We start from the raw sequence: 18,426 nt of genomic DNA, 5'->3' as shown, positions 1-18,426 counted from the left end.
GTCAGGGCCTGTGATGTGCGCTGTTGGGTTTGCACTAAGCTTTAAGGAACCCCAGTGCCTGAGTGAGACGGGCGAGGACTCCCCATGGGTTACCCTGCGTTTGTGCCAGGATGGGGAGATCTCAGAGCCCCCTCTCACTGTGAAGGGTCTTTGTGTGCAGAATCCATCCTCCCTCGAATGCTCAGTGAGCACTTGATGGCTTGGAATTTCAGCTCACCCCAGTCCTTGCCCTGTTGATGCCCCATTGTTCTGGAGCGGGAAGGGCTGTCCCGAAGTTCACACAAGTGTGTGGTGTAGAATGCCCAGTTGTACAGCTGAGTCCTTGCTGCCCTCTCTGACTCACCTTTGCCTCCCGCCCCTGCCAGCCGACTACCACAGCAATGGCTACACCGTCACCAACGGCTGGAAGATCCACAACACGGCCAAGAACAAGTGGTTCGTCTGCATGGCCAAGACGGCGGAGGAGAAGCAGAAGTGGCTGGATGCCATCATCCGCGAGCGGGAGCAGCGGGAGAGTGAGTGGCGGGCTCTGTCCTGGCTTTCCTGGGCTCTGTGGGGTGCGCGTGGCTTCTCCCAGGCAGGTGGCTTCTGCAGAGCGAGGGCTGTGCCTAGGGAAGGGACGCGGGGTCCTTTCCGGAAAGGCCAGCAGCCATGAGAAGCAGGTTGTTGGAGGGGCAGGGAGCTCTGGGACGGTTTCCTACCCTTATGGTACCTGCGAGTTCACCCAGGGTTGTCTGCCCTAGCCCGCTGGCCAGAGGGTGAAGCTGAGGTCCAGAGAGGGGCAGGCTTGCCCAGGGTCATGGCGATGTAGTTGATCGGCCTGGGATTCTTGACCCCCTTTGGCCTTGAGGATTGGGAACTGAGGTGCTCCCTGGTGCCTCTTTCCTCCTGGAGGGGCCGCACTCCCCAGTTCCCTCCGTATCCTACTGCCTGCATGAAACCACCACCTGGGCATGTCGTAGACGCCTCGGATATACCACGTCTAAAACAGCTCTTAGCCACCCTGTTGTGCCTCAAACCTGCTCCCCCCCACCACCACTTCCCCATCTTAGTAAATGGCACCTCCTTCGCCCAGGAGCACCGACTCAAAATCTTGATATCTTCCTTGATTCGCCCCACACCCCCAATTCAATAAATCATCCAGTCCTTTTGATTCTGCCTTCCACACATATGCCAGTTCATCTTCTTTTCTTCTTTCCCTGCTTCCACTCAAATGCGAGTCACTGCATCCATCAGGAATACGTGCCCTGCATGGCTAGATCCGTTGATTTTTTTCTTTTTCTGGAGAAGCCAGATAGCAGATTTTGAGGTGATATTTCCTGGTTTAAAATGTTGCCTCTAAATTTATTGAAGTGCCATTAAAGCTAAATAAACTACTGAACTTGGCTTTAGGTTGGATGATTTGTGACCTCTGAAAGTGACCAGGCTGGGTGTGTGGTCAGGACTCGGGGTGGGGTTTGGGGTCTGGCCAGGGTACGACTGATCAGTATCTTTGTGGTCAGAATTGTAGGCTGTGGTTGCAGCTGGGTGTGAGTGAGCGTGAGTGGAGTGTGGCCTGAGTGGGCCTCGATCGTTCGAATCAGGTTCTGTCTTCCTTAGGGCTGGGTTTATGTGTTCTTGGTTCAGGGCACAGGTCTGGAACCAAACTTCCTGGGTCCAAATCCTGGTTCCATCCCTTCTAGTTGGACCACCTGTGCCTCAGTTTCCTCACCTGTAAAATGGGGATAATAATAGTATCAGCCTCGTAGACTTCTTGAGGGTTTAAGTGGAATACCGTAAGTGCTATAAAAGCATTTGCTATTACTATTTGTCACTGCTCTTATTGTCAGGATGAGATGGGGCCCGGGTAGGAAATATTGAACAGGGATTGGGGTCAGGGTCCTGTGTGTATTGCCTGGAGGAACGGGTAGGCTTCCATTCTTGGCTGGAATGAAGATTTCAGCAGACTTCCTGATAACCTCTGAATTTAGAAACCCATCCTCAGGTTGGGGAAGCAGTATAGTAAAGAGATTAAGAAGATAGTTCTGGAGCCCGACTCCTGGGTTGAAGGCCTGGTCCAGTATGACTCTGGGACTTACCCTCTCTGGACCTCTGCTTTGCCATCTGTAAAATGGGGAGATTGGCTACCCCTCCCACGGTTCTCTGGAGGGTTCAATGGCAGGAGCCCAGAAGAGAGCCTGGCATGCCGTGAGTGCTCCAGGGATGACTGCTGGCTGTGGTCGTGGTGTAGGGCCAGGTGGGGAGCAGACTTTCAGGAGCTGCACCCCTCACTGCTCTGGGTCTGGTGGTCTCCCCAGTGCTGACTCTGTCCCCCCGTAGGTCTGAAGCTGGGCATGGAGCGGGACGCCTACGTCATGATTGCCGAGAAGGGGGAGAAGCTTTACCACATGATGATGAACAAAAAGGTGAACCTGATCAAGGACCGCCGGAGAAAGCTGAGCACCATCCCCAAGTGCTTCCTTGGCAAGTGAGTGGCCTGACCCTGGCCTCGGTCTGGTTCCCTGGGGTCTCCACCGGAGGCTGGAAGGGGGTCGATGATCTGCACCCATGTAGCTTGGCTCTTTCCAGCCCTACCCCTTCCCCCAGGAGCCCTCCTGGGCAGAGCCGCCAAAGGTCCTCACATTCTTGACGAACAGCCCTCAGGGGTCAAGAAGGCTGCTGGGGGTCTCCAGATCAGGGTCTTTCAAACTTTTTGACTACAATCCTTAGCAAAATGTAAATTTTACTTTGTGACTTGGTACATGCATACATGTAACATATGATTGAAGTTAATGTGTCACAAACTTACATTTGATGTACTCTGAAATTTTCTTTTCTGTTTTAGTCATTTCTTCATTTAATAATGCTGGCCCAAACCCATGAAGGTGATTTCACAAGCCACTAATGGGTTGCCCACCATGGATTGAAAAAAAAAAACACTGCTGTATCAGTCAGGAAACGGGAAGCCAGAATAGATAGTCCAAGCAGAGAGCTATTTAACACCAGTTGTTGATTATAAAGGTGCTGGACTGCCCCAGACACCTCCACTTGAGGCCCCCTCTGAGTGTGATCCGACCTCCCCACCCTTGTGGTCCGCTAACACCAGCGTGTGTCCCCAGCACCACCCTGATCTCCTGCTTCTAGAGCATTTTTCCAGCTCAGGACAACCCCGTTGGCATCCTGCTCTGAGTCAGGGCACCCCAGAAATGTTTTCAAAAGAATTTGATGTTTTACAAAAGCACCAAAGTCATTACCAAGGGAAAAATCTGAACTTTGTAGTTCTTAGACTTATTATATGGTGAGTATTTGTATTTTGAGGTACATTTGAGGAGGAGAGGAGGGTCCCATAATCCTTTTAGTTCTTAGGGCCTCCAATTTTTCTATTTAGGAAATACAGCCCCAAACATTATTGCTCCCACCCCCATTTTATAGCCGAGGATCAGTAGAGTCAGATGAAAGGGGTGATGGATCCAGATCTTCCACCCGGGTCCTCTGGTGTTGAATCTTGCTCACCTAGGGGAGGGGTTGGGCACTCGGGAGCCCCAAGTTCTAGCCTGGCCCTGCCAGGGACCGAGGGAGGGAACTTGGGGCATCTCGTCCTTTCTCTGGGTCTCAGGTTTCTCGTCTGTAATCCAAGGGGCTCCCATGCAGGAAGACGGTGATCTCAGCTGACTCCAGACACACAGGGGATGCCCCAGACAAATGTCCTGTGGATGCCCCTGCCAGAGACCGGGAGCTGGGGGCACATCTAGACTCCCCACTTCCTGTTACCCCACCCCTCCCACACGCACCTCTTTTGTCTTTTTTCTCTGTTTGCTCCCCAACTTCCTTTTTTTCCTCACTGCCCTTAATCCTTCCCTTTCTCTCCCTTCCTATTTTTATTCTTCCTTGGGCCTGTTGTGTGCTGGAGTTGGTGGGCACAGAGGGGCAGAAGAAAGCCATCCCATCCACATACAGTTCCCGGCCTAATTTGAGGCCCTTCCGTGTGCTCTGTGTGGGGTGCATGCTCTGGAGGGGATGGATGAAGCTTGAGAGCTCCCAGCCGCACAGAGGAAGGCAGGTTCGCCTGTGAGGCAGGACTCTGGTTAGAATTTATACCCCACCCACCTCCCCCAAAGCCTTCAAGGAGGCGGATGGGAGCTCCTTTATGATTTTATTGCTGTTGAGTAGGGGAGAGATGGCAGTGGCTTGGGCCAAAATGGTGACCGTGGAGGTGGGAGAGAAGTGGTTGGATGCTGGATAATTTTGGAGGTGACAGCATTTGCTGACAGGGTGGAAAAAAAGAGGGAGTTAAGGCAGACGTCAAGGTTTTTGTTGCGAGCCTCTGGAAGGATGGGGTTGTCACTGAGAAGCGGGGGAAGGTGGTGGAGGAGCGGCTTCTGGGGCTGGAGCTCAGGAGCCCCGTTTTGTATGTGTGCATTCAAGATGACCACTAGACACCCAGATGGAGATGTTGGGTTGTTGGTTGGACATAAGAAAGGTCTGGGCTGGAGACTTATGAATAGGAGCTGCTGACATTTAGATGGTCTGCAAAGCCACGGGACTGGATGAAATCTGCTGGAGAGCGTGGAGGGAGAGAAGAACAGAGCCTGGGTTCTGGGGCCCAAGGTCATTTGGAGGTTGGAAGGAGTCAGCAAAGGAACCAGAGTTGAAATATCCAGAAAGGTAGGAGGGATGCTGGTGAGTGTGGTGTCCTGGAAGCCAGGAGAAGAACGATGGGCAGACAGCAGGGGAGCAGGTTTTGGGGGCAGCGAGCAGGTGCCCAGTTTTGGACTGTTAAGGCTGAAATGCCTGATGGACACGTGGTTGTTGACGTGGGACATGCTGTTGGAGACGTGAGTGCAGTGTTGGGGGAGAGCCTATTGGTCATGGCCCAAGGCTTGTGGTTGGAGGGGCAGGGAGTAGGGGGTTTGGGGGTGGTTTGGCAGGGTGGCCGGACTGCCTGCCGCCCTCCAGGGCCAGCGACCCTGTTCCCATGCTCCCCAGGCAGGTCTATGGAGAGGAGAGTGTGTGGACCCCGCTGTCCTGCAGGCTGGGGGAGGCGGGAAGGGGCAGCCTGGCTGGCCTCCTGGCTAATCCCTGATCCCCGGGGCGGGAAGGTGGTTTTTCTCTCTGGAGAGGGCCTGCTTCCGGGCCCCCTGGGGTCGGAGAACCTCCCCACCTCCTGCCAAACCACTTGGGAAGCTTAGTCCAGCTGGAAGGGATAAGCTGCCTGTGATTAGAACTTCAGGGGGGTTCTCTTGTCTCATCAGGAAGGATTAGTGGAGATTTCTTTGACCGCCCATTTGAAACGGGGCCAGCGTTGAAGATGGTTTTGTAACCACCTGCTGGGGGACCAGCCTCCCCGTAGGAGACCTTTCTCACCCACTCTTCTCCCTGCAGGGCTTTGCTCTGCACCCAGCCCTGGGCCCTTTGGTCCTCCTCCTTCCCTGTCAGGGCCCAGCTGTGGAGTCTTCTCCTCCAGGACACATCTCTGGTCCCCTCAGGCCAAAGGAAGTGGTAGCTGCAGGGAAATAATTTATTGAGCCCTTACTTGGCTCCAGGCACTGGCATTTGATACACTGGATGGCTTTTAATCCTCCCAGAATACTGTTAGGTGAGGCTATTGCCATTTTCCCCCTTTTAAGGTTGAGGCAACTGAGGCACAGAGAGGGGAAGGGACCAGCATAAGGTCACACAGCCAGGAAGTGGGAAGCTGGATTTGAACCCAGGACTGTGTGGCTTCAGAGCCTCTGCTCTCACCCTCGGGGCTCTGTTACACTTATTTATTTTTATCTCTGTCTAGTGAGCACATTTCATTTTTCCTTGATAGCTACTTGTCTCTATATACTTCTTTGCTTGGATATGGAGTAACTGCACAGATGCAGAAAGTATCTTGATTTATCTTTGTGACCTTCAAGGTTGGACTTGGACTTGAATCTTGGTTCCCCCACTTTCTAGCTGTGTGACCTTGGGCAAGTTTCTTAGCCTCTCTGAGCCTCAGTAAATGATCTAGTGAAGAGAGCTAATAAAATGTACTTCTTAGGATTGTTGGAGGATACAGTGGATGGATCATGCATGTGGCTTGCTCAGCTTGGGGCAGGCAAGAGTGTTGGAAATGTTTGTTGGCTCTAAGGGTGGCCTGTTTCTGCCCTGCCACATCAGAGAGGTACAAACAAAGAATAAATCTTTATATTTTTGTGAAGGGCATCACTAAAGAACATAGCCTTTGCCCTCTAGGATCGTCAGATGGGTTGGGGAAACAAAATGGATTCATTAATCCCATTCATTCAGTATCCTATGTACAATCAGTGAATAGGCCAGACGAAATCTCTGCTCTTAAGGAAATAACAGTCCAGTGGAGGAATCAGGAAATAGACAAATAAATAAAGACTACAGAGAATTCAGGAATGCTGTAAAGAAATAAGTAGGTTGATGGGAAGGAAGAAAATGAGGGTGCTAGTTCAGCCAGTGGGCCAGGACCGGCCTCTCAGGGGAGGTGGGATTTAAACCAACTTCTGAATGACAAGCAAGAGCCAGCGGTGAGAAAGATCTGGGGATGTGGCATTCCCAGCAGAGGGAACAGCAGGTGCAAAAGCCCTGAGGCTCAAATGAGCTGTGAGTAATTGAAGAACAGTGAGGAGGCCAGTGTGGCTGAAAGGGAGTGAGTGGAGGTCGGGGGTGGGGAGACAGGTCACCCGGGTCAACAAGGCCTCGGTAAGGGGTTCGGATTTTATTCTAGGTGTCTGGGAAACCACTGGAAGATTCTAAGCAGGGGAGCAGATCAAACAGGCCCTGAATGAGGGCGCATTCTGAGCTATGAGAGCCCAGGGGACAAGCTGTGGTAGGTGTATCCAGCAGGGGCAGTCAGGGAAGGCTTCCTGGAAGGAGAAGTCCTTTGATTTCACCTTGACAGTTATTAGATTTCACTCACTAATGGATATCCACCAGAATGGGAGCTCCAAGTGGACGAGGCCTTGCTCCCTTGATCGCTTGTATCTGCAGGGTCTGGGTCAGGGTCTTAGGGTGTAACAGATGCTCAGTAATGATTTGCAAACATTGTTGTATACATCTTCAAGGAAGCATCTTCAGTCCCTACCCTCCTGGAGCTCACAGCCCATGGAGGAGATAGGCAAGAAAAAGGGGAATTTGAACTGCTCTGGGCCTCAATTTAGGGGCCTTTCCTAGGAAGACTGCCAAGACTCACCGGTATATTCCCTGTGCCCAGCCCAGGCTCAATAAATGTTTATTGGGTGAATGATACCAGGGCAGCAGGGAAGGATTAAAGCCACTCCATCCTGACCTTCAACTAGTCCCCCATTCCCTGCATCTCAGACACCTCACTAAGCTAGGATGACCTTCTGCCTGGGTCCCTAGTTCACCTCACCTTGCCTTGAGTTATGCCTTTCTGGAAGGCTGGGCCTTGCTGTCCTTTGCCCCCCATCAGCTGGCAGATCCCTGGCTCCCTGACCTTACTCCTCACCCCCACTCTTCCCCCTGCCAGGACTACCCTTCCCTGCACTCTGGTGGTGACAAACTGGTACCCCACTGGCTCATTCCAGTTCGCAGATGTGTTTTCCTTGGCCCACGTGGTGTTTTCAGGAAACTCTGGTTTAGATATCAACATTTAACAGTTGGGAGATTTCACAGAAAATTCCGGATTTCCGACTTCTCTTGAAAAGTCGTAAGATGCTTAAGTCTTCCCATGTGGCCAGTTACCAGCACTGTGGAGTGTCTGCCGCCTCTGGACGCGCCAGGCGTTGGCTGATTCCGCACAATCCCCACCTGGCCTGTTTCGCTCCTTTACCACGAGTTCAGGGTTCTTGTGATCGCGATGAGCTTTATCTGATTTTGCATAGTGGATCCCAGCATAAGATTATATGTGATTAAAAAGTTTACCTGCTAAATCCAAAAGGCCCCTGTATCAACCACTTGCCAAATGGGTCCTGTTGAAGCCCAGAGAGGGGCAGCGACTTTCCCAAATTCGCCCAGCAAGCTGTGAACCCCCTTTGGTCCTTCAAAAGGTGGCAAGACCCAGTGCAGGGTGGAAACATGAGTCACCGCTGTCCTCAGGGCTGTTGTCTTCTGCTCCAGCAGCTGTGATGGGGGCACTTCCTGTCCCCCCACTCTGGCCGCTGGCCTGCCGGTCACTGCCAGGGCAGCCCCCGATCGCACAGCTGGTGGGCAGCTGGGTGCTGGGTCTCTGGCTTCCGAGAGTGGGTGCACAACATCTGTTGACCTCCCTCCGCTGCTGACAACTTTCTCCCTCTCTCTGCCTTTTGAGACATTGAGAATGGTACTGGGGGTGGAAAGACCCAGAACAGTCTCCTCCCCACCAGGGCTCCTGCTTCACAAAGTAGATGCGTTTCTTCTGCAGCCCCCTTGGCCTCCACCCGGGGCTCTCTGAATGCCCCAGCAGATGCTGCTACCTACACACAAGGCAGGTCTTTGCTCCGCCAAACACTGGAAAGCTAAAAATAGCCCTGCCCCTCTCTGGCCCTGTAATTGGAGGCGGGACAGCTGGTTTTGATAAGCAGAAGAGCTCTGGGCCCTGGCCAGCTGCCACCTGCTTTTATTGAACACAGATTGCTTCGGTGGAAACAGTCCCGTTCCCGGCTTTCCCTTTTCCTGCTGACTTTGAGTGGGTCGAGTTTTGCGCTCAGCCCAAGAAGCGCCCTCAGGAGCCAGGACCTGGGGCCTGGCTGAGCCTCTGTCCCCCTGAGCAGTCATGTTGGAGTCAGGAAAGCTGCCCAACTCCCTCTGCCCTGTGAACTCTTCTGCTGACCCCAAGACTTGCCTTCTTGTTTGATGGTCCGTTCCTTCGTTTATTCAATAAATGATTATTGAGCCCTGTCGGGGATAAGGCCCTGTTCTAGGTGTTGGCACTAGAGCCGTGAATAAGTCAGGCAAAAATCCTTTCCATATGGAGATACCTTCTGGTTGGGGGATGGCCAGTAAACACATAAATAAATCTGTAAGCCAGATAATTTTGGACTAATAAATGCTCAAAAGGGAGTAAAGCAGATGTGATGGAGTGTTGGGGCTAAGGTGCTGCTTTTGATGGGATGGTCAGGGAAAGCTTCTCGGAGGAGGTGACATTTGAGCTGAGACTTGAAGGATCAAAAGGAGTGTCACATGAAGAGTAGGGAAGGGCATTTCCAGGCAGAAGGAACAGCAAATGCAAAGCCCCTGAGGCAGGAAGATGGTGGGTGTGGCTAAAGCATAGTGAGTGAGAGGTAGGAGATGAGATCAGTGAGGGTTGGGGGCAGATTGTGCAGGTCGTTGTCATTGTGCAGGTCGTTGTCATTGTGCAGGCTGTGCTAAGGAGTTTGAATTTCTTTTCTGAGTGTAATGGGGAAATCCATTGGAGAATTTTAAGTAGGGGAATTACATGATTTGATCACCATCTGCTCTTGATTCCACACAGTCATCTTTTGAGCTCTCTTATCATTCCTTTCTGCTTGTTTATGCATTCGTTCTTCTCTTGTTTATTCATCCATCCAGCCATTCATCCACCATCCATCTAGCCATCCATCATTCACTCCCCTACCTATCTCCCCAGTCATTAGCTATCAAGTCATCCATCCATATCTCCATTCATCCATCTCTCCATCCATCCATCTCTCCATCTCTCCATCCATCCATCCAGCCAGCCATCCATCTCTCCATCCATCCATCCATCCATCCATCCATCCATCTACTGAGCATGAGGCAGGACATGGGTCTAGGCACATCCGCTTAATGCCACGGGTCACAGGCATTTGGGGCGCCTGGTCCCCCGAGCATAGCCTGAGGGCTGTGGGGGCCTAAACTTTGCTTCCCTGCAGGAAGTTCCAGCTGTCATTCTGGGAGGGGTGGTGGTGGGCCAGGCCAGCCTCGTGCTGGTTCCTGGGGTCCCAGGACGAGGGAGGCCCTCTCCACTGCATCTTCTGTTTCTGGCAGTGAGTTCGTTGCTTGGCTTCTGGAAATTGGTGAAATCAGCAAGACGGAAGAAGGGGTCAACTTGGGCCAAGCCTTGTTGGAGAATGGGATTATCCACCATGGTGAGTGGGGGCTGGGGAGGCCAAAGGGCAGGAACAAACAGGTCAGGCCTCGACAGTGTGGTGCATCGGCTAACTCAGAGGCTGTTTCTGTGCTTCTGTGCAGCAGCCCTGATCCCCAGGAACAGGGTGACCCCAAGAATGTGGAGGCCCCACAGGGCTAGAAAACCCAGCACTCGCTTGGGGCTGACACAGCAGGGACACTTCCAAAAGGTGTGGGGAGGGGAATAGAATTTTCTATCTGTTCCTTTCAAAAAAGGCAAGAAACCTTTGTTCGTTTAGTCATCAACAAATATTTAATGAGTGCCTGTTAGGGTCCAGGCACTGTCCACTCAGCAGTGAACGAAGCAGGTGAGGATCCTTGACCTCATGGAGCTGACATTCTTGTTGGAGAAATATGTCGTACAGATGGCAACGCATGCTGTGGAGAGAGAGGAGGCAGGGGGGACGGTCCAGTGCGCTGGGGTGGGGCTCAGTTTTAAATAAGGGGGGCGGGGAGGCCTCTCTGAGAATGAGACCTTGAAACCAAGGCCTGAGAGCAGGGAGGGGTGGAGCCAGGCAGAGGCCAGTGCCGAGTCCCCAGGGCCCAAGTCTGGGTGGCTTGTTCAGGGGAGAGCAGGCAGGGCAGGAGGGTTGGGAGAAGAGGTCAGAGGTACGGGGCCACATTAGCCAGGACCTCATCGAGGTTTGTAGGGTCTTTGACTTTTACCTTGAGTGAGCTGTGAAGCCATGGCAGGGCTCTGAGTAGGGGAAGGACCTGCCCAGGCTTCCATTTTAGCAGGACGGTCTGGCTGCAGGTGGAGGGTGGGCAGTTGGGGCCGAGGGTGGCAGCAGCGAGACCCGGGAGGAGTTTCTGGAACAGTCCAAGCAGGACGTGAGGACGGTGGCTCGACCAGGGAGCGGGCCTGGCAGGCAGAGTCTTAGTATTTTGAAAGTAGAACGACAGGCTTTGCTGATGGATTGGAAGTGGGGAGGGGAAGAAAGAGGCATTAAGGATGCCTTCAGTGCCCTGTGCAGAGACAGTTCCGAGAACCCCAACACTGTGGCCATGAGGGTTGTCTCAGAGACCCCAGCAGGCTCGGCCCCACATCCCTTTGGTCATCTAGACCCAAGGAGATGCTGGGCCAGGTGGTTCCCAGTGCAGGCTGGATTGGGGCATTTCGGGGCCTCTCGCACCTGCAGACACCCCCAGCCCCAAGCTGCAGGTCTCAGCAGGGCCCCTGCAGATAGTGGGAGGCCTGCTTTTCTCGTCTCCAAAATGGGGAAACAATAGCCCCCACCATCGGACCGTGGAGGGGTTTGGTGAAACTGTGCTTGGCATAGAGCCTGGTGGAGGAAGGGCGTGTGGTGGGGGTGGCTGCAGGTGGGCTGTGTGGGGCAAGGGGCTGAGGGGCGTGCCTGGCCTCACCGGCCCCCCTGACCCGCTCTAGTGTCTGACAAGCACCAATTCAAGAACGAGCAGGTGATGTACCGCTTCCGCTACGACGATGGCACCTACAAGGCCCGCAGCGAGCTGGAGGACATCATGTCCAAGGTAGGGACATCCCCCTGTCCCCCACAACCCTGACCCAGCCGGCCTCATGAGATCCGCCCCACGGGCCTTAGAGCCAGCCTGGGCCCCCATGGCCTGCTCTCTTCCCCTGACACCACCACCAGTGCCCCTCCCCCACTGCATCCCGTTCTGTCCTGGGAGCCGTCTCCCCCAGCAGCCTAGATTTGGAGGCCCTAGAGGACCCTGCAGGATGCCACCTGATCCCAGTCTCTCCCCCCTTTTTTTCTTTCAGGGTGTGAGGCTTTACTGCCGTCTTCACAGCCTCTACACCCCGGTGATCAAGTAAGTTACTCTCTCTCTCTCCTCCAGTTTCACCTCTGCCTCTCCCACCTATGTGGCTTTGGGCCAGTGACTTAACCTCTCTGAGCCTCAGTCTTCTTACCCATCAAATGGGCTAATCATTGCCCCTACTGTGTAGGTCTGTCCTTATGGTTAAGTAAATTGATTTGTGTAAAACATTGCAACTAGGTAGTCAAGGGTGTTAGTTCTAGAGCCGGATAGACTGAGTTCGAACCTCAGCCTGCTAGTTATCAGCTGTGTGACCTTGGGCAGGGTTATTTAACCTCTCTGTGCCTCAGATTTTTCCTCTGGAGGATGGGGATAATAATAGGATCCACCTCAGGGCCTTTTTACTTGTTCCTTCTGCCTGGGATGCTCTTCCGCTGTATATCTTCATGTTTGCTTCTCTCTTCCTTCAAATGTCTCCAAATCAGATGGGCCTTCCCTGGCCGCCTTTATAAAATATCCCCATCCCTGTGCTCTTTTCCCTTATTCCACTTGGTTTTCTTCTTGAGACTTGTCAGTACTTGACATTGTGTATATTTATTTGTTTATCTGTGTGTTGTCTTTGTCACTGAATCGTGAACTCACTGAGGATGGGGAGTTGTATTCCCAGCACCTTGAACAGCGCCTAGAACGTTCCCGCTGAGGGAAATGTTCTCTGGTGGTGCTCTCTAGTAGCCGCTAGTCACATGTGGCTTTTGAACACCTGAGCCCAGGAATGTGATTCTTAATTTGATTTAATATTAACTGGTTGAAATTTAAATTAAAATGGCCACACATTAGTGTGGGCCCAGGATAGAGAATGCCCAGTGAATATTTATCGAGTGAATGTTGAAAGGAAATTCACCTCTTCTGCCTCTGTTCCTGCATCTGTGAAACGGGCCTAAGACTAGCTCAGAGCCCTTGGGTTGTCCCGAGGACTAGACTCATGGAAGGTCCATTGAACTGTGTCTGGCACGTGGTGGGTGCTCGGGAGATGCCAGCGATTGTCACTTTCTTTACCGTGATTCTTAGTCTTGGGTGAGGGGACAGAGAGGGTGACCGCTTCTTATTCCAGCTGCACGGTCCTCTACCCTCTGTCCTAGTAGCTCTTAGCACCTTTCAGAGGAGGGGGGAGAAAGGGCCTTCTCCCAGCATTTGCCGACCCTGTTGGAGCTCAGGCCCTGGGAACTGCCTTCGCCCCCAGCCCTGCCTCCTCCTCCTCGGCTCCTCCTCAGTGCTCTTGTGCAGCCCCGAGGCAGGCAGTGCTCAGCCCCCAGCGACGCGGGCACTGTGTGTGAGGGTAGCAAGTCTCCAATGGCTGAGCACGTGGCCTGCCGCGCTCCCCAGTTCCTCAGGGCCTGAGGAAAATCCCCCAAGTGGACTTTCCTTATCAGCCTTGACACAGGCTGGCCACGTGAACTCATTTTTGTCAGCCTCAAAGGCTGAGAAATTGCCGCAATTTGGCTGCAAGGTCAGTGCAACCCGTCACACTAAGGCTGGGCAGGGATTCAGGTGCCTCCACAAGTCAACATTTACTTCAGGGAAGAGCCCAGACCTCACAGAGCCCCTGCTCTCTGCTCAGTCCCAGTGCCCCACACCGGCCCCACAGAGCGGTTTTCACATTGGTAGTTTTACTACCTTTAAAGTACGAACATCATAAACCAAACAAATTAAAAAAAAGGAAAGGAAAGACGGAGAGCTTTTCTCACTGTTCAGCACTGTTGACACTTGGGGCCGGATAATTCCTTGTTGTGGGGCTCTTCCATGCAGTGCAGAGCCTTCAGCAGCAGCCCTGGGTGACAGCTGCACCCCCTTTACTCCCTCTCCCCCCCCCAGCTGACCTTGTCAGATGTCTCCTGAGAGCAAAATTGCCTCCCTGGGTAGAGAGAGGGGGAGTTTCTGGAGCCTTAGAGCCCCGTGCCTGCACCCTCCCTAGGTTGTGGGAATGGGGTCCTGGGTTGGGGAAGGCCCTGCCCTGAGCCAGCCAGACCCCCCGACTCCCTGCCCAGTGCTCGCCCCTGCCCCTGCTCTGGGTCTAGAGAGCCTGGGAGTCCTCAAATCCTGAGCTTGTCAGCAGGGGAGTGGGGCCTGCTCTCATGTCCACTCTCTCTGCTCACGGTGCGCTTCTCCCCACAGAGACCGCGATTATCACCTGAAGACGTACAAGTCGGTGCTTCCCGGGAGCAAGCTGGTGGACTGGCTGCTGGCCCAGGTGAGAGCTGCGCTTGGAGCTGGGGTGGCCGACCGCCTTGGATAGCCCGGGACTGAGGAGGGTCCCAGGGCATGGGGATTACAGTTGAGAACCCAGAACGAGTTGATTTCCCTACTTGGCACCAAACTCCTTGTGGAGCTCAAGTTATTTCTTTTGAATAATTTTCCGGGGATTGGAGTCTGGCCAGAGGCTTGGAAAATCTAGGGGTCAATTTTGCTGCCATGTCTCAAAGTTGTTTGTTTGTTCCATGTCCCAGCTTTTATTGAGGTGCCACAGATGCTCTTGCCTGGCTGGCTGTTCTTTATGGGTCCATTCGTGGGGGGTTTAATCTGGCTGGGGCTTGTGCACTATCTTGCTGAGTCCTCCACTTGCCTGTAGATGGAGACTGGGGCCAGAGAGGCTGAGTACCTGCTCCAAGGACTCACAGCTTGGCCTCGGCAGAGCTGGGATTTGAACCAGCTGGGCTTTGCCACTAACGTCTTGGTTCTGCAAACTTTTCAGGGATCCACAGGAATGTTCACTTGTCTATAAAAAGAATGTATTGGCTCAAAAAGACGAGGCGAATACTGCAAAATTGAAATGGATACATGTTGAATTAAGCATCTACAGAGTGCAGCATTATGGCAGCCTCGTTAATTGTTAAATTTAGCAATTCATAAAAACTCCATTCCGTTTGAAAACAGTTTGCTGCCCGGATTTTCTCACTCTGCACAAATTCCCGACTATCGTGAGAAATCACAGCCAGTCTGTAAAGTAAATGTTTCTTGGCGCCAAATAACTTCAAAAGCAAGTTTAGAAAAATTCTTGAAAAAATGTTTTTCATGCCAAAACTGTATATTAAATGTGGGATGGGGGTGTATTTTAGTGCATTAGCTATTATGTGGCACCTCAAGGCATGGGAGGTCTTAGAAGGACCCTGGATTGGAATTCCGATCTGCATGTCTGGGGAGCCCAGGGTTTCCCACCGCTGTTCTATGCTGCCCCTTCCCTACTCCTCCCCAGGGATCGTGTGAAATCAGTACGGACCATGCACTTCATCTTTGGCCAGGCAGGTCCGGGTTCCAATCCCAGCTCTGCCACTTCCTTGCTGAATGACCTTGGGCAAATTGCTTAACCCCTCTGTGCCTCAGTTTCCACACCTGAAAACAACGCTAAAAAATTACCTTTCTTCCCTTTTTGGTTGTTTTGAGGATGCAATGAGTTAATCATGCCCAGTGCTTAGAATGACCCCTGGCTCAGAGTAATTGCTCAGTAAACACAGCTATTACTGTAATTCCTCATTTCCTTCCATAAAGAATTCAAGGCAGCTCAGAATGACATGCAGTAGGGAAGGCTAAAGAAATTTGTGGAGGGATTTGGGAGCACAGGAATAACAAGACTGGGGACAAACAGCCACCTGTGGGAGGGGGGTGGGGTGGGGCGGTGGCGTGTGGGTGTTTTGCTCTCTGGTTTGGGCACTGTGGTTGGAGCCCAGACATCCCTGGGTTTCAGGGCTCACCCCACGCTGGCCTTTCTGGGGCCTCATCCTTCCCCTCTTCTCCATCGCCGCCTGGTTGGTTTCGAAGCATAACGTGGATGTTATTCCAGGTGAATCCCAGACATGGGCTGGGGGTGGTGAGAAGTTGGCAGATGTGAGAACTGCCTGGAGATGGGCCGCACACGGCACATAGCTTTGGGGGTGAGGGGGGAATTGAAGAGTCCCAGAATTTTGGTGGGGTGGGTGGACGGAGGTGCCATTTACAGAAGTGGGGAGGCAGGGAAGGAAACACCAGTGTTGGGAGCGAGGTGGGGGACATCAAGTCCTCCTTGGGCACTGAAGGCACTATATTTGGGATGCTCATTAGATGTCCCCCGGGAATGGGTGGGCTTTACTGGTCTGGAGCTCAGGGTGGTGTCTTTGGCTGCAGCTGTTCTCCTTGTTGGCTTTTGGATGGTGTTTAAGGTGAGGGACTAGGAGGGAGGGATTAGACCAGGGGTGCATTAGCTCATTGTCTTTCGGGCACCTGCTGTGTAGCAGGCGCTGTTCTAAGTTCTGGGGACACAGTGGTGAACAAGACAGACAAAAGTTCCAGCCCTCACAGATCTTAAATTTGGGTGAGGGGCAGGAGAGATGTTTAAGAACCAAGGATGAGTCAAATATATACCATGCTGGCTGCGCATGGTGCCAGTGTGGTAGAGGGCCAGAGTTGGTGGGGGGGAGGGTGGGCCCTCTTTCGATGGATGAGGGGTGGTGGAGTTTACACGTGGCGGTCAGGGAAGGCCGTATAACCAAGAGGACATTCGAACAGAGACTGGAAGGAGGCAGGGAGCAGGCCAGGGGGACTTGTGGGGAAGGAGCCTTCTGGAACAGGGCAGCAGCTCAGAGCCTGGGAGCTGGGAGTGAGCTTGATGGGTCTGAGGCTGGAGTGGCCGGAGTGAGGGGGCGAGTGCTGGGAGCCGAGGGGAGAGGAGGGATGGGAAGCGGGCAGCCACTGGAAGGGCCCGGCTTGCAGGGCTCTGAGCAGGAGAGCCGGCCTCGGCCCTGGGTCTGCCAGCACCCCTCTGGCTGGGGGTCTGAGAACAGACTGGGGGGCGGAGGGGCAAGGCTGGCCACAGGGAGACCAGCGACGGGACTTTGGTGGTCCAGGCTGGGGAGGGTGGTGGCTGATGCAGAGCGGTGGCACAGAAGGGGACCAAGTGATCAGATTCCGGATACGCCTCAAGGGCAGACCTGACGGTCCTCACCGATGGAGGGATTGGAGCCGGGAGGCGAGAGACAGAGGAGGTGAGGACATTTCCAAGGTTTTTGGGCCCGAGCGACTGAGAGGAAGAAGCTGCTGGTTACTGAGATGGGGAGTCTGTGGAAGGAGAAGGTCTGGGGGAGGCTTAGGACTGAGCCCACATTTAGAGATTGGGGGAGAGGGGAGTGAAGGGAGGAGGAACCCCCCAAAGCCCTCACCAGCAGTGGGTTCTCTGGGGGGACTGGTGTCTGTTAGGGCATGACGGGGGCACTGCTTGGGGCCAGTGTTGTCAGAGGAGCCACAGTGCTGGTGGAAGGCCCCCAGAGTGGCCTCGGTCATTGTCAGTTGGCCCTCAGGCAGAGGGAGGGTGGGGAGCAAGGGCTGCCGCTGACCACAAAATGTGCCGGCCACTTCAGAGGGCCTCCTGGGACTCGGCCGGGCCTGGGGCACGTGGATGTGAATTGGAGCTGACACAGGAGGATGGCTTCTGCAGGATTGATGGAAGGACAGCTGCCATCTGGCCCTGGGTCAGGGAAAGGGGGAGAAGCGTATGTTGCTGTGTGGGTTTGGGGTGGGAGGCAGCAGAAGGGAGGCGATGAAGATGTGGCCTGGAGGACTTGGAGGTTGCTTATGGCACGGCTTGATTCCAGGAGTCATCGTCATCTGGTACTTAGCAGGAAAGCTGAGAAGAAAACTTAATTGTGTATTTTAGGAGATGTACTTTGGGCACATCTTCCTTTCTAGCTCCTAGGTCAATCTGCTCTTTGAAACAAGTGTTGATTGAATACCGACTGGATTCATTTGGAATATGTTCCTGTTTGCTAATGCTGCCATTATGCAAAATACCAGAAATGGATTGGCTTTGATAAAGGGGGTTTATTTGATTACAAACTTACAGTCCAAAGGCCATGAAAATGTCCAAATTAGGTCATCAACACAAGTATACCTTCACTGAAGGAAGGCCAGTGGTGTCTGGAAAACCTCTGTTAGCTGGGAAGGCACATGACTGGTGCCTGCTGATCCCGGGTTGTGTTCCAGCTTCACTCTCAGCTCCTGTGTGTTCTTCAAAATGTTGCTCTTGGGGTGTTTGTTCCCTGTTAGCTTCTCTGGTGCAAAGTGTCAGCAACAGTCTGCTTTCAGTGGCTGTCTCCAAAGTGTCTCTTTTTGGCTGTAGTACTTCCTGTTAGTGAACACTTTTATAGGACTCCAGTGATTCAATTATGACCCACCCTGAATGGGTGGGGTAACACCTCCATGGAAATTATCCAAGCAAAGGTCTTGCCCACAGTTAGATTGAGTCACATCTCCATGGAAACACCAAAGGATTCCAATCTAATCAACACCAATACATCTGCCCTCACAAGATTGCATCTAAGAACATAGCATTTTGGGGGACATAATACATCCAAACCAGCACAGAATATTTTTAGCTGTGTGTAATGGGAAGCCTGTCTTACACAGTAAAGGCATTTGTTTCTCTCACAGAACTAGATATCCAGATTTCATGGTTCTAGGGCTCGGCAACACCATCTACACCCAGAGTCCTCCCGTCTTTCTTTTCTGCCAGCCTCTTGTCCTTGCCTCAGAGTCACAAAATTCCAGACATCACACCTGTGCAGAACTGTAGCCAAAAGCAGGCAGCAGGGGCAGTTGGAGAGAGCCCCCCGACCCCATTTGTTA

The 18,426-nt window shown here is 53.0% G+C and overlaps 1 protein-coding gene across 2 annotated transcripts in view; it reads left to right on the top strand.

Annotated features, from left to right (window-relative positions):
* PREX1 (phosphatidylinositol-3,4,5-trisphosphate dependent Rac exchange factor 1) overlaps positions 1–18,426 on the top strand; it is a 199,354-nt gene that overhangs the window by 131,994 nt on the left and 48,934 nt on the right. For both annotated transcript variants that reach the window (XM_037811068.1, XM_037811067.1), the window contains exons 9-14: positions 366–515; positions 2,320–2,467; positions 9,901–10,001; positions 11,429–11,532; positions 11,783–11,832; positions 13,951–14,026. In XM_037811068.1, the coding sequence (XP_037666996.1) occupies positions 366–515; positions 2,320–2,467; positions 9,901–10,001; positions 11,429–11,532; positions 11,783–11,832; positions 13,951–14,026 (629 nt within the window). The remainder of the gene's footprint in view (positions 1–365; positions 516–2,319; positions 2,468–9,900; positions 10,002–11,428; positions 11,533–11,782; positions 11,833–13,950; positions 14,027–18,426) is intronic.

This window comes from Choloepus didactylus, chromosome 19 (assembly GCF_015220235.1).
Source record: "Choloepus didactylus isolate mChoDid1 chromosome 19, mChoDid1.pri, whole genome shotgun sequence".
In the NCBI taxonomy this organism is placed as follows: domain Eukaryota; kingdom Metazoa; phylum Chordata; class Mammalia; order Pilosa; family Megalonychidae; genus Choloepus; species Choloepus didactylus.
Note: the sequence above shows the minus strand (reverse complement) of the source record. Positions and strands in the feature narration are given on the sequence as shown.